Here is a 13,415-nt window from a genome sequence, read left to right on the forward strand (position 1 = left end):
TTCACCTGCTGCGCCATTCATACTTAATCTGTTCTGTTATACATAGACTTACTATGCATCAGACTCAGTCTCAACAGGTGGTGCAATATAAAGGTGAGTTTTTCTAGTCTATCTGCTGCGCCATTCATGATCGGACTGGCCCACAGGAGTACAGGTGAATCGCTTAGTGGGCCCCTGAGCAAGGTGGGCCCCTTGTCTACCATCCCTGCACAAGTGGCACGTAAGACAGTCGACTGACTGCACTACATAAAGATAGGTAGTGTACAGAACCTCAACTAGCCTAAGTTAATAAAAAATTGGGTCTAAAATTAACTATCCAGTTTATTATTATAGACACGCGCATTTGGCTAAGATGACTTATAGGTACAGAGGCAAGACCAGGCTCTGACTGGCCCACAGGGGTACAGGTGAATCCCCAAAATACTTTTTTCTGGTGGGCTCTAGACAGTCAAGTCCGACACTACCTGGCTGTGTGTATCTGTTGTCAAGTGAGATGATGTTGAAGAGTTACTCAGCCATTCCAATACAGCTGTACTGTTGGTCAAAACACAACCGCTGGATGACAGTGCAGCTTTGGCCTGTTGCTGCAGTTTCTACTGCTACCACCACTTCTTATGCGGCTACTTGTGCTGGCTACAGCAACATTTTTGCCACTGCTAGATGAACTAGAGAAGCACTCCTATATATTAGACTGCCTGTTGACAATGAGTCTGATGCACAGTAGGTCTATGTATAACAGATTTAATCTAAATGGTGCAGCAGATGAACTAGAAAAACACACATTAAATATTAGACCAACTGTTGAAAATTAGTCTAATGCACAGTAAGTCTATGTCTAAAATCACAGATTAATTATTAATGGAGCAGCAGATGAACTAGATAAATGCGCCTATATATTAGATTACCTGTTGACAATGAGTCTGATGCACAGTAAGACTATGTATAATGGAATAGATTAAGTATGAATGGTGCAGCAGAGGAATTAGAAAAATGCACCTACTGTATATATTAGACGGCCTGTTGACAATGAGTCTGATGCACAGTAATTGCTCTTTCACACAAGTGGAATCTGCTGCGTGAAAGAGAGCCACGGAGCATTAACATGATTGATAATGCTCCGTGCCTCTCTGTGACCTTTTTACTACAAAATCACAGTGACAAGTTTATCTCACTATGTGACCTTTTTACTATAAAATCATAGTGAGATAAACTTGTCACTGTGATTTTGTAGTAAAAAGGTCACAGAGAGACACGGAGCATTATCAATCATGTTAATGCTTCGTGTCGCTGCTGTCAAGAGCGCGGCTTAGCTCCCTTTTGAAGCAGCGGATTCCACGCTTATGTGAAAGAGCCCTAAGTCTTTGTATAACAGAACAGATTAAGTATGAATGGCTCAGTAGTTGACCAAGATGCACAGGGTGATTACACTGAGCCTGCACTGTCCCTATAGCCTCCCTATGATCTCTCTATGCTTTCCCTACAGTGTATAAAAATTCTCCCTACGATCTCCCTACACTGTTCCCGCACTGTCCCTGCACTCTCCCTATCCAATATTTTACAATTAATTGCTTTGTTAACCACTGTCCTTAGTGCTTGGCATTTTTGTCCCTACAGTATGCTCAGCTCACAGTAAAATGGCAGAGACCGGGCGGGCTGAGGCTTTTATAGGGCTGTGACATCATAGGGGATCTGCTGATTTGCTGGCTGCATGGAATTATGGGTCATATAGCATTCCCGGGCTTCTTACATTTACTTTGTAACATGTGTAGCCACCATTTTATAAAAAAAACTAACAAAAATAATTCAATACCACGAAGCGCGAGGAAATTCGGATTCGTAGTGAATCTAATTTTTCCTGAAATTCGGATCAATTCGTTTCACTTTAATTCACTCAATACTAATTATTAAGACAATGTAAGTCCTCCATATCATGTAGTTTAGCAGACAGCCTACTAACTTTCTCCTCCAAGGCCTCTTTGGCGTCCTCTTTGGAAGTTCCGAAAATAGCCGAGTGAGTGCAAAACCTTATTAGTTTATTTAAACTACAGGGGCAACACTATACTGAGGGGACAGCTCTACTTTAAGAGAGGAACTAAGGGGGCATTACTACTGTGTGTGGTGAGGGCACGAAGGGAACTGGGCACAATTTGGCATTTATTATTATTTATTATTGTAGCGCCATTTATTCCATAGCGCTGTACATATGAAATGGAATGTACGTACATAAAAGCAAAACAAGTACAATAACATGAACAAGATAAGTTACAAACTGGTACAGAAGGAAAGAAGACCCTGCCTGCAAGAGCTTACAATCCACAAGGCATGGGAGAAGGATACAGTAGGTGAGGGTGAAGCTGGTCATGGCAGTAAAGTGGCAACAGGGTTACTGTAAGTTGTAGGCCTATCTGAAGAGGTGGGTTTTCAGGTTTCTTTTGAAGGTTTCTACAGTAGGTGAGAGTCTGATATGTTGGGTTACAGAGTTCCAAAGTGTGGGGGATGCACAGGAGAAAGCTTGGAGGGGAATGTGGGAAGAGTAGCTAATGAGGTCTTGTGAGGAACAGATATTGCGTGTGAGAAGGTTTTGGGAGATCAGATCACAGATGTATGGATGAGAAAGGTTTTGAACGACCTTGTGTGTCATAGTTAGTGTTTTGTACTAGATTCTCTAGTACAGAGTAATGTTGTTTGGCTTTTGGCAGTTAGCAGGTCGTTGGTGACTTTGGAAAGGGAGGTTTCAGATTGTAGCCAGATCAAAGAGGGAGTAGGAAGAGAGGTGAGAGGACAATTCAAGGTGGACATGTTGTTAAGTAGCTTTGAGGCATATAGGGAATAGTGTTGATCGCAAAAATTCTAATCGCAAATTTTTATCGCGAATATCGGCACTTCGAGAATTTGCGAAGATGTAGAATATAGTGCTACATATTCGTAATCGCGAATATTCTAGAATTTTTTTCATCAGTAACCTCCCCTCTTGCTTGTGGGCCAATGAGAAGGCTGCAATATCTTTGTCAGAGCTTAGCAACATCCCTAGCAACCAATAGGAAAGTTGCCTACCCCTGAATATATAAGAAACTCCCCAGCAGCCATTTTCTGCCGTTTTTTTGCAGTTCTGAGACAGAGAGCAGTGACATTGCTGTACTCTGTGCTTTCATCTGGATCCTATTCCTTATCCAATTACATTAGATAGTTAGCATATATATATATATATATATATATATATATATATATATATATATAATACAAATACGTAGTTAATGAGAGATAGTCAGTGTAGGTTAGATTGTGATATAGTGTAGCTGATCGGTTCTAGTGCATGGTGTTAGGTAGTGTGATAGGAATTACTGTTTCTCTGCTGTACATATATACATGTTACAGACATAGTGCTGTGATGTCACAACAATACTTAGTGCTCCAATCAGTAATATCTATTCAGACCTAATAAAATGTGAAGTTGCATGTATTGCACAAAAAATATGTGCATCAATAGTGCCGATTTGCGCAATTGCGAAAATAATGACAAGATCACAAATTTTAGAATTTTCAAATTTATCGCGAATATTATGCGAAAAATTTGTGAAATATCACAAAAACTAATATTGCCTATGCCGCTCATCACTAATGAGGAATAGTGACATGGTGTGATAGCTAGACACAGAGGAAAGGTCAACGGAAGGCTTTTTAAGGATGGGTGTGATGGTAGCATGTTTAATAATGGAGGAGGAGACACAAGTGGTTAGTCAGTCATAGGCTGAATAGATGGGTTATGGCTAGGATAAATATTGTGGTGAGGTTGGGGATGAGGTGGGATGGGATTGGGCCAAGTGGCTAAGCTCAGAATGATGTCTTTGCATGAGACCCTACATAGTGTCTAATACATGTCTATATTGTCCATCTTGATTGGCTGTGAGGCTGACTGCAAGGCTTTATGGGCAAGTCCGCTGACTAGGGCCCCATCCAGGGTCATGTTTTTGTCCATCCTTACCACCCCTTCCATAACTACTGTATTGAATTTGATATGTAAAATGGCAGATGCTAATTTGCGCAATTTGCCTGAATCAAATTGCCCTAACTTCGACTTCGTTTTGAAGCAAAATTTTTGGAAAATTCTAAATTAAATTGATAGTTTAGAATTGATTCACTTACCTTCAAGTTGTGGGGAAAGTTGGTGTCCATGTTCATCCAGTAGGATTTGCTCTACCAGAGTGTCACCTAATAAGACATTTTATTAATATAATCAGTGCTATATCACATATAATATAATGTATAGTTATTTTGAGATAATAGAGGCCAGACAAGGTGGAATGGTTCTAAATGTAAATGGTGACATTTGGGGTGGTCACTTTATTTAGGGGTATTGAGGTGGTCACTATGAGGGCACTGTGACAGTCACTGTATGTGGTGATCACTGTATGAGGGGGCCCTGAAACCTAACCTGCACTTATTCTTTCTATAATTTATATACAGCCGTAACAAAAACTAAGTGCACCCCATGAATCAATACCTTGTAGAACCAACTTTAGCAGCAATAACCTGAATGGTTTTCTGTATTACGATCAGTCTCTCACATTGTTCTGGAGGAAATTTGACCAACTTTTCTTTGCGTTGCTTCAGTTCATTGAGGTTTGTGGTCTTTTGTTTATGCACACCTCTCTTAAGGTCCTGCCACAGTATTTCAATTGGGTTATGGTATGGACCTTGCATGGGCCATTGTTTGCTCTCACAGAAAAGACTGTAGGCTGCCCAGGAATTGGGGTCCAGTGACAGTTGGTGCTGTCACCCCTATAGCTACATAACTGATTTATCTAATAAAAACTGGTGCTTTGGTCAGAAAACTCCTCAGATTTATTTGATGTTTCTCTCCAGCCTGTAAATGGGAATCATCTGACCACCTCTGAGAAGAATGTAAGATCTACAATGTGAATCCATTCTTTAGTTGCTAGCAGAAGCCTCTATGTGCAGACACTGCTGTAAATGACCGATCCAGCAGGAGATCTTTACTATTGTGGACAATGTAAGTTATGAAGACCCCTATTTCCTGGTTGACACGTCTCATACACAATGTTACCTGTATGACGGAGTTCATCCAGTACAGCGTCCAGGCCAGGGGAACCATGACGTAATGCATACAGACTGACCCACAATCCTATCACTGCCTCTTTTCCTCTGAGAAATATGTCCTGTATTAATGTCCGCGCCAATGTTCTTCTATCATCTTCTAGACTCTGGTATTTCTAGAGCACAAGAAAGATCACTGTTAATTAATATCTGATACAGTATTCATGTAAATGGTATATACGGTAATGTAAAGGATTCATTACATTACATTAACACATGAAGGTGGAAGTTCTGTATGGGTATGCTAGGGTCTATATTTGAAGATTTCTATACATGAAGAGGCAGAAGCACATACATGTGTAATACACGCCTATATATATAATATAGGAGGGGTATCTGTTGGGGGTTGCTGCTGTAAAAGCACTGACAAGACAACAAGGTGGTGGCACTTAGAGCCTGAGAAGGGGTCTCTGACCTCCAACATGATTCCACCATTCACATTTACATGGACAATATACTGATGAATTTTACTTTATTCTTCCTGTAATTACGGTAGTGAACTTTTATATAGACTGAAAATAAATCTCATCATTTTTATTTTTTTTTTGCAAAAAATCCTGTTGATCCTTCTGGTATTCCTAGCTCTAAATATCACATACACTACATTTGGAGAGGAGATCAGATTTTTATATTTTTGGGAATATTTTCCTATCATGTATAAGAGTAATTTTTATAAATATACAGAACGCAAAGGGAAAACCTACTGTTACAGGAGAATATGGTTCTCCGACTCTCAGTCTTATGACGACATAAAATGGACACAGATGGAGATGAGCCAAGTTCTCAAAAATTTGATTCGGCTGCTTTGCCGAATTTTACTAAACAAATTGTCTTACAAAGCGCATTTCTTTGTAAATAGCGGGTGCAATGACAGGGAACGGCAATTGCGCCGCTCCTCCCACATCATTGAACCTCTCAGATGCTGCGCTCATCGCAGATCGTGGCATCTGAGATCAATGTTAAATCAAATCATACTTACCTCATCCATTTGCACGTGAAGAGGCTCTAGCAGGTGAAATCTCGCGTGGCGCATGATGACGTCATCACGTTGGCCGACGTGGTGACATCATACATCACAGCGCACGAGATCTTGAATCAAGACAGTGGCAGCAGGCTCTTCATGCTCAAACGGATGAGGTAAGTATGATTTATTTTTGTTTTTTACCCCATTACAGGTAAAATGTATTCGTTACCACGAAGCACAAGGAAATTCCGCTTCGCAGCTAAGCGAATTTCCCCTGAAATTCAGATCGAAGTCCACTTCCGACACTTCGATTCGCTGAACACTAATGATAATAAGATGCAAATAAAAATAGTTTTTGCTTAAAAAACAAAGGGAATGTGGCAGAAATGGAGGCAGTTGTGTGTGGTGGTGTCCTCTAAGTTATTTGTTCTGGTTGTATCTTGTAGTATGTTCGCTTTGTCACCTCCATAAAGTGGGGCCGGACTGGGGCGAGAGCTAAGGGGAGGCCAGCATGACGCTGGTTTGGTTAAGTGAGGGGCGGTAATTAAAGGGTTAATTGGCCAGAGGCAGCCTGGGGGGAGCAGGTTACTAGGGCAACAGGGGAGTGGTAAGGAGGGCTTTATAAGGGGAGAGTTGTAGAGAACGAGGTGACATTTTGAGTAATTAGGAAAACTATCAGCTCACCTGCCATGTCTGTGGAGGAGCTTCTGGCCCAGTTCAGGATGGCTGAGGGAACACGTCCAGGGCCTGCTGCAGGGGGCCACTAGCGGAGTGGCTGCCCAGAATGAGAGGGCTAGATGGCCACAGCGGGTTCGGCCGCCGGCGCACTTAAGCCCTGATATCACCCCCAGGGTCCAGCGCCGATTGAGGAGCCCCTCCGGTGACCCTCAATGGCAGGGAGCTACGCAGCATCTTGTAGGGACGCGCTCCCGCCGTAGGACGAATCCTGATCAGCGGCGGGACCCAGAGCAGAGCGGGGACTCCTCCCCCCTGCTCTCTGCTGCATGTGCGTCGGGATCCGGACCAGGGTCTATGGACCTTCCCATGTTTCCCCCACCTGGGAGGTCCACTGGGTGAAGGAATAGAATACCGTCATCACGGGCTGTGCAGGAGGCAGCAGGTGAGCTGCACAGGCCCAACAATGCAGAGGGATTTCAGGAAGAAGGACACGCCCCCAACATGGGAGGTGCCATGGTGGAACGCAGACGGACGGCTTCCAGCAGAGAAGATTGATTGACTACAGGGACAACGTGGCGACAGGATCCAGGAACGTTGAGGACAAGGACCTGCGGCGGCGGGTTTCACAGTGCCCGTGCAGCATGGTGAGATGTCATGGGGGCCTCTGCTATCTCTTTTTCTTTAGCTATGGCATCTGGGGGGGTTTGTCCAGGGGAGCTGGGAGGGGGTCTCAGGCATTTATTGGGGGGTCTGGTAGGGTGGTTGACTGGTGGGGTCTACACTGCCGGCTTCGGGAGCAGGTCCTGTGAGCGGAGTGTTGGTCAGGGGGCAAGGTAATAGGTCAGGGGCATTGGTGTCTGTACAGACTCAGGCTGGGGGTGATGAGGATAGGCCACGGGTGGATGATGGAGCAAAGGGTGAAGTATATGTGTGTTTTAAGGGGCCGTTGGGGACACATTTGAAGCAAGAGGTTAGGGAGCGAATTTGGAAAGGGAATATGTGGAAATTTTTTCCCTACTTCCTCTGGAGAGATTTTATTTGGACAGGGGGAAAAAAGATGATGGAAAAAAGGAGGAGGAGGAGGAAAGGTGCCGGTATCGATTGATTCCACACTCTTTTTCAAATTGTCTACAGGCATTTGCGATTTTTAGCAAGTATAATTGGAGAAAAAACGCTGGAATGTTGCTCTGCGTTATTTTGTTATCCGGACGCGATAGGGGAGCCGTATTGGGTGTATGGCGGTATGGGTGGGCTCAGTTATGACTAGCAATTCAGACGGAGAAAGGCAGTGCGGCCCAATATTCGTTGGGATCACAAGGATATTGGGCTTTGGTTAAAGGTGACGTCGCCAGTGGGATCTGGGCAGCCCTTTCGGGGGAGGCCGGAGGGTCGGGACAGGGTAGTTTTGTGACAGCATCAGCAAAAGGGTTGTGTTTCCTATTTAATGAAGGAAACTGTAAATTTTGGGGCGAAGTGCAAATTTAAGCACGAGTGTACCACATACGGCGGTTCCCATGGAGCCAATAGGTGCTTCAAAGGGGGAAGACAAAAAGGGTGGAACAACGCTGGAAAAGGGTCAGACACAGGTGCAGGTGAAAAGGATGGGGCGGTTTCTAAATAGGTACCCAAACCGGGAGGCAGCGGCGTTGTTAGAAAAGAGTGCCGTCCTCAGGTGCCATAGTGCATAAGAATTTGAGGTCGACGTTAGAGCACCCTGAAGTAGTTTCTAAAAAATTGTCTAAGGAAGTTACATTGAGGAGGATGGCGGGGCCGTTTCAAGAGCTGCCTTTGGCTAATTTAAGAGTTTCCCCTCTAGGAGTAGTGTCCAAGAAAGAGCCGAATGAATTTCGGCTCATTCACCATCTTTCCTTCCCAAAAGGAGCGTCGGTCAATGATGGTATCGATCCTGAAGTATTGTCAGTGGTGTATACGTCATTTAATGCGACTGTGGCTTGGTAAAGAAGCTTGGCCCAGGGGTGTTGTTGTTTTTGGGATTGGGGGTATTTTGTGGACAGATGTTTACCTATGGGGTGCTCATTGTCTTGCATCTATTTTGAGATTTTTAGTTTGTTCCTTGAATGGGTAGTGGTGGACCTCTTGGGTTGCTCGTCCATTATTCATTACTTGGACGATTTTTTTGTGCCTTGGGCTGGCAGATTCAAGGGTTTGTTCATTGTTGTTACATACCGTGCAGTCAGTTTTTCACGAGTTTGGGGTACCTTTGGCAGTGGAAAAGGCAGTAGGACCTACGTGTTTTTTGGGGATTGTAGTTGACACGGTGAGACTTGGGAACGGTGGTGTCTGCAATTAGGCGTGTGGGTATAATAGGCAAATGACTTTATTGCTACTTTTAGGGCATCTCAGGGAGGAGGGGTGGTCAGTATCGCAGTTAGACAAGTGTGTGGTGGGTTTGGCATTCGGGTTTCATTTACATAGTATTCCGGACTATACAAATACTTTTTTGATTAGGCAGGTGTTAAAAGGTTGGCAACGGGACAAGGTGGCTGAAGATCGGAGAAGGCCGGTCTCGTTTAAGTTATTATTGGAAATCGGTTCAAGGTTAGGATCAGTTTGTAGGTAGTCATGGGAGGTTAGTTTGTTTGAGGCGGCTTTTTCACTGGCATTTTTGGGGGCTTTTAGGGTAGTGGAACTGGTGAGTAGTAGTGAAAATAGGGCTGGGGGGGTTGAGGTCTGAAGATGTAGACCTGTATTCAAACAGGGTGGTGGTACGCATCAGGATTAGTGTTGATCGTGAATATTCGAATCGCAAATTTTAATCGAGTATATTGCCACTTTGAGAATTCGCAAAGATGTAGAATATAGTGCTATATATTAGTATTCGCAAATATTCTAGATTTTTTTTTTTCATCTGAACCCATGATTCCTCCCTGATTCTTGCTTGTGGGTCAATGAGAAGGCTGCAATGTATTTGTCTGAGCTTAGCCACATCCCTAGCAACCAATAGGAAAGTTGACTACCCATTACTATATCAGAAACTCCCCAGCAGCCATTTTCTGCAGTTTTTTGCAGTTCTGAGAGAGACAGCAGTGTTATTGTTGTGCTCTGTGCTTGGCTGTATAATTACATTAAATAGTTAGCTCATATATATATAATACAGATAGTCAGTGTAGGTTAGATAGTGATATAGTGTAGCTGTAGGTTCCAGTGCAGGGTGTTCGATAGTGTGATAGGTTCTGCTGTTCATACATACATGCTACAGACATAGTGCTGTGATGTCACAAGTTCACAACAATACTTAGTTCACCAATCAGTAATATGTAGTCAGACCTGCTAAAATGTGACGTTGCATGTATTGCGCAAAAATATGATCATCATTAATTGCCGATTTGCGCAATCGCGAATATATTGGAGCACTCTATCTGCATATAAAGCTATTTTAATGTTCTGCCGTGCCAACCATTTTCTCCAGTCTCAAGAAACTTCTAGCAGCTTGAAAAATTTAGCAAAAGTGACCCACGCCTGTATTGAGCGTGCATTACGCGAATATTACATTACTGATTTTAGCAAATCAAGAAAATAATTGCAAATTCGAGAATTGCCCCTGCCGCTCATCACTAATCAGGAAGTCAAAAACTGGAAGGGTAGGCAGTTGATTTAGTTTGAAGTCCCAGGTTGTTCACTTTGTCCAGTTAGGTGCTTGGAGGGCTATGGGGGGGAGGTGATTGGGAAAGGCACGGAGCCTCTTCTTTGGCATGAGGATGGCTCGTTTCTGTCGCAGTTTCAATTTCTTTCCATTTTCAAGACATGCTTGAAAGTCTTGGGGGTTAATGAGGAGGGTTATACGGGGCATTCATTTAGGATTGGGGCAGCGACAGAAGCAGCGCGTTTAGGTTTGAGCAAGGATATAATAAAAAGAATAGGTCGATGGGAATCAATTCGATTTTGCTCATATGTGAGATTGGGTAGAATGTAAGTTATGGTGATATTAATGGTTAATGTTTCTTGTTTTACTGTTCTTAGGTTTGCAAGTGGCATTGGTTTGGATCCTGGGTCATTCATTCGTGTTCTGGGGGGGGCGATAAGGGTGGACGTGAGGCTGAATGGGCGCCAACTGGATTTCAGGAAGGATGTGGCGTTGTTGCAGTGGCTGGGGACCAGAGGTATGTTATGGGGTGGGGTATTGCGTGAGGTGCATCGCTTTGTACTGTTGGATCGTCCTCCAGATATTCTAGTGTTATATGTGGGGGGCAATGATCTAGGGGCTCGGCTATTCCGGGAGTAAATTCGGGATTTCGATTTACTGCGGTTGGGGGCGTTAATCCCGAGAATGGTCACAGTGTTGGTCGGACATAGTGCCGAGGAGGTTTTGGAGGGGTGTGAGGTTGGTTGAGCGAATAAATAAAGCTCGGATTAAGGTAAATCGGGCAGTGGGTAGATTTGTGGCAAGGAACGGGGCAGTGGGGCATTCAGAGTTGGAGGCGGATGTGGGAGAATTTTGGCGAGCAGATGGGTTGCATCTTAATGCGGTGGGAATAGATTTGTGGTCCCTGGGGATTTAGGGAGGGATTGAAACAGCTTTGAGAATGTGGAGGGACGTGCAAACTTAAGTGGGTCAAGCTGCACGTTGTTGGCGGTGGGAGGTCCTCGAAGTTGGTGAATATGGTGGTCGTTGAGAATGGGAGGGTCCTCACGGGTGGAGCTGGACTCTCATGGTTGAACTGGAGTGGAGGGATTAAGGCATTCATCAGTTGGTGCCTCTAAACTAGCATTCATCCGCTGGTGGCAAAATGGAGTTGCCAGTTTATTGGGGTGCAATTGTGTTATTGGGGCTTCTAGGACCTCCCTCGTCATTTGCTCAGATTTCTGCGGGTTATGGTTAAGTTATTTATGTTGGATATTTATTTGTTATTTAATAAAATGGCTACTGTGGCCGATTCAATCCGAACTGTTGTCTGGCTGTTATTTATTGGGAGGTATAAGGAGGTGGGCGTTGATGAGACCCGAGCTGTCTAACCAATACCGGCATTAAGTATTCTTCTATATAAGAGGGTTGTGTGTCACTCATGGGGTGTATGAAGAACTGGAGGGGGTGTATATGATATGTACAGTAAGTGGGTCATATAGACAACAGCTTAAAATACCAGGACAGAATACAGATAGATACAGAAATACAAATTTCTTTTCCACACACGGTACAGATATCAGTCCCCTCGATAATGTGGTGTCCAGAGAAAGAGACATCTATGGAATCGTTGTGGAGATAATCCTTCCAGAAGCTACAAGTAACAATCAGATTATTTCCAGGATGCAATGACCCCTAATGTACTGTAGATGTGCAGGGGAGGGAATAAATACTCCACCAATACTGGATTATACACTTCTGGGATGTTCTCCATTAGATGTCAGCTCCTACCTTCTACTAAACTGGAAACCGTCCTACATTTTCCCCTGTGACATGAAGCACTATTGTAATTCATCCTCTCGTAGACAGCAGGATGGTGACATGGAGTAACCTGTGCTTATAACATGATATCACATGAGACATATATATACAACACCGGCCGCTCATGTCATCTCACCTCAACATTACGGATATTTTGAGAACTCAGCTCATGCAGAAGTGATGGAAGACTCATATTCTCCACAATGTAGAGCAGATCATCTTGGAAATATTCATATGCCATCCTCAGGACGTGATCTTCATACTGACAAATCTGCCGGTAAAACTGCCGGGTCTCCTTATCTAGTTATTAAATGAGACACAAAAATAAAGTCATCTGGAATATGGAGGAGACTGATGACAGTTTATGTGGAATATTCATGTCCTGAATTGTTTTACACTAATGAGAAATCCCCTCTAATTTACCAAAACAATAAGGGACATTTATCAAGTTACAGATTATAGTGCACTTTTCTTTAGTGCCGTACAAGGGGACGGGGCTTAGTGGAAAGGGCATGGCTTCGTGCAGCTTGCCGCATTTACTTTAACTTTCGCCAAAAAGTGATGTAAGCTATAGCTGACATCTACGCCAGCCTGTAGCTGGTGTAGACTTCAGTTTCTGGTGCACAGCAGGGCAGAGATGCGCCTGATTTGTTATAAGGCATCTGGCTCCTAATAAATTACGCACATCTCATGCTAGGCTCGGGGAATCAAGACGGGTGCATGCTTGATAAATGTCCCTCTATACCTCCCAACCTTTGAAAATCACATAGGGACAACACTCAGCTATGCAGATTGTACGTTCTCCAGTTCTCTCCTTTTATCTTCCTCCTTCTCTCCTTTGATAGATCATGCAGAAATGCGTATCAGATGCATGGTGGTGCAATGAAGTCATCATAATCACGCTGACTGAGCCAGGCTGCATACAGCGAAGGGCACAGACAGGAAGAGGCCTGTGTCCTGCACTGTATCGCTCATAGCCACATGGAGGAAAGTATTTAAAGTTATGTACACCAATTTTTTTTATTGCATTGTACTAATTTTGAGCTAAAAATAAAAAAAAATTCAATTCATTTTTATTAAAAATTTTGAGAATCTTTCTCTGTACAGCTATTAAATTCTCTAGTAGTCTGTTTTCACTCTGTTGCATCAGGCAGCTCAGCTGAAGGCTCCTTATCTCTGACCTAATAAACACTCATTATAGCTCATTTATTATCTTACTGATAAGACTATGACTAGTGTTGGGTGAGCATGCTC

The 13,415-nt window shown here is 43.5% G+C and overlaps 1 protein-coding gene across 1 annotated transcript in view; it reads right to left on the bottom strand.

The window, feature by feature from the left end:
• The window catches only part of LOC120982368 (NACHT, LRR and PYD domains-containing protein 12-like), an 80,104-nt gene that overhangs the window by 45,968 nt on the left and 20,721 nt on the right, over positions 1–13,415 (bottom strand). Inside the window, exons 3-5 of the mRNA XM_040412453.1 lie at positions 12,298–12,461; positions 5,066–5,231; positions 4,144–4,209 (exon numbers count right to left, since the gene is read on the bottom strand). Coding sequence (XP_040268387.1) covers positions 4,144–4,209; positions 5,066–5,231; positions 12,298–12,461 — 396 coding nt within the window. The remainder of the gene's footprint in view (positions 1–4,143; positions 4,210–5,065; positions 5,232–12,297; positions 12,462–13,415) is intronic.

Source organism: Bufo bufo, chromosome 11, assembly GCF_905171765.1.
Source record: "Bufo bufo chromosome 11, aBufBuf1.1, whole genome shotgun sequence".
NCBI classification, from domain to species: Eukaryota; Metazoa; Chordata; class Amphibia; order Anura; family Bufonidae; genus Bufo; species Bufo bufo.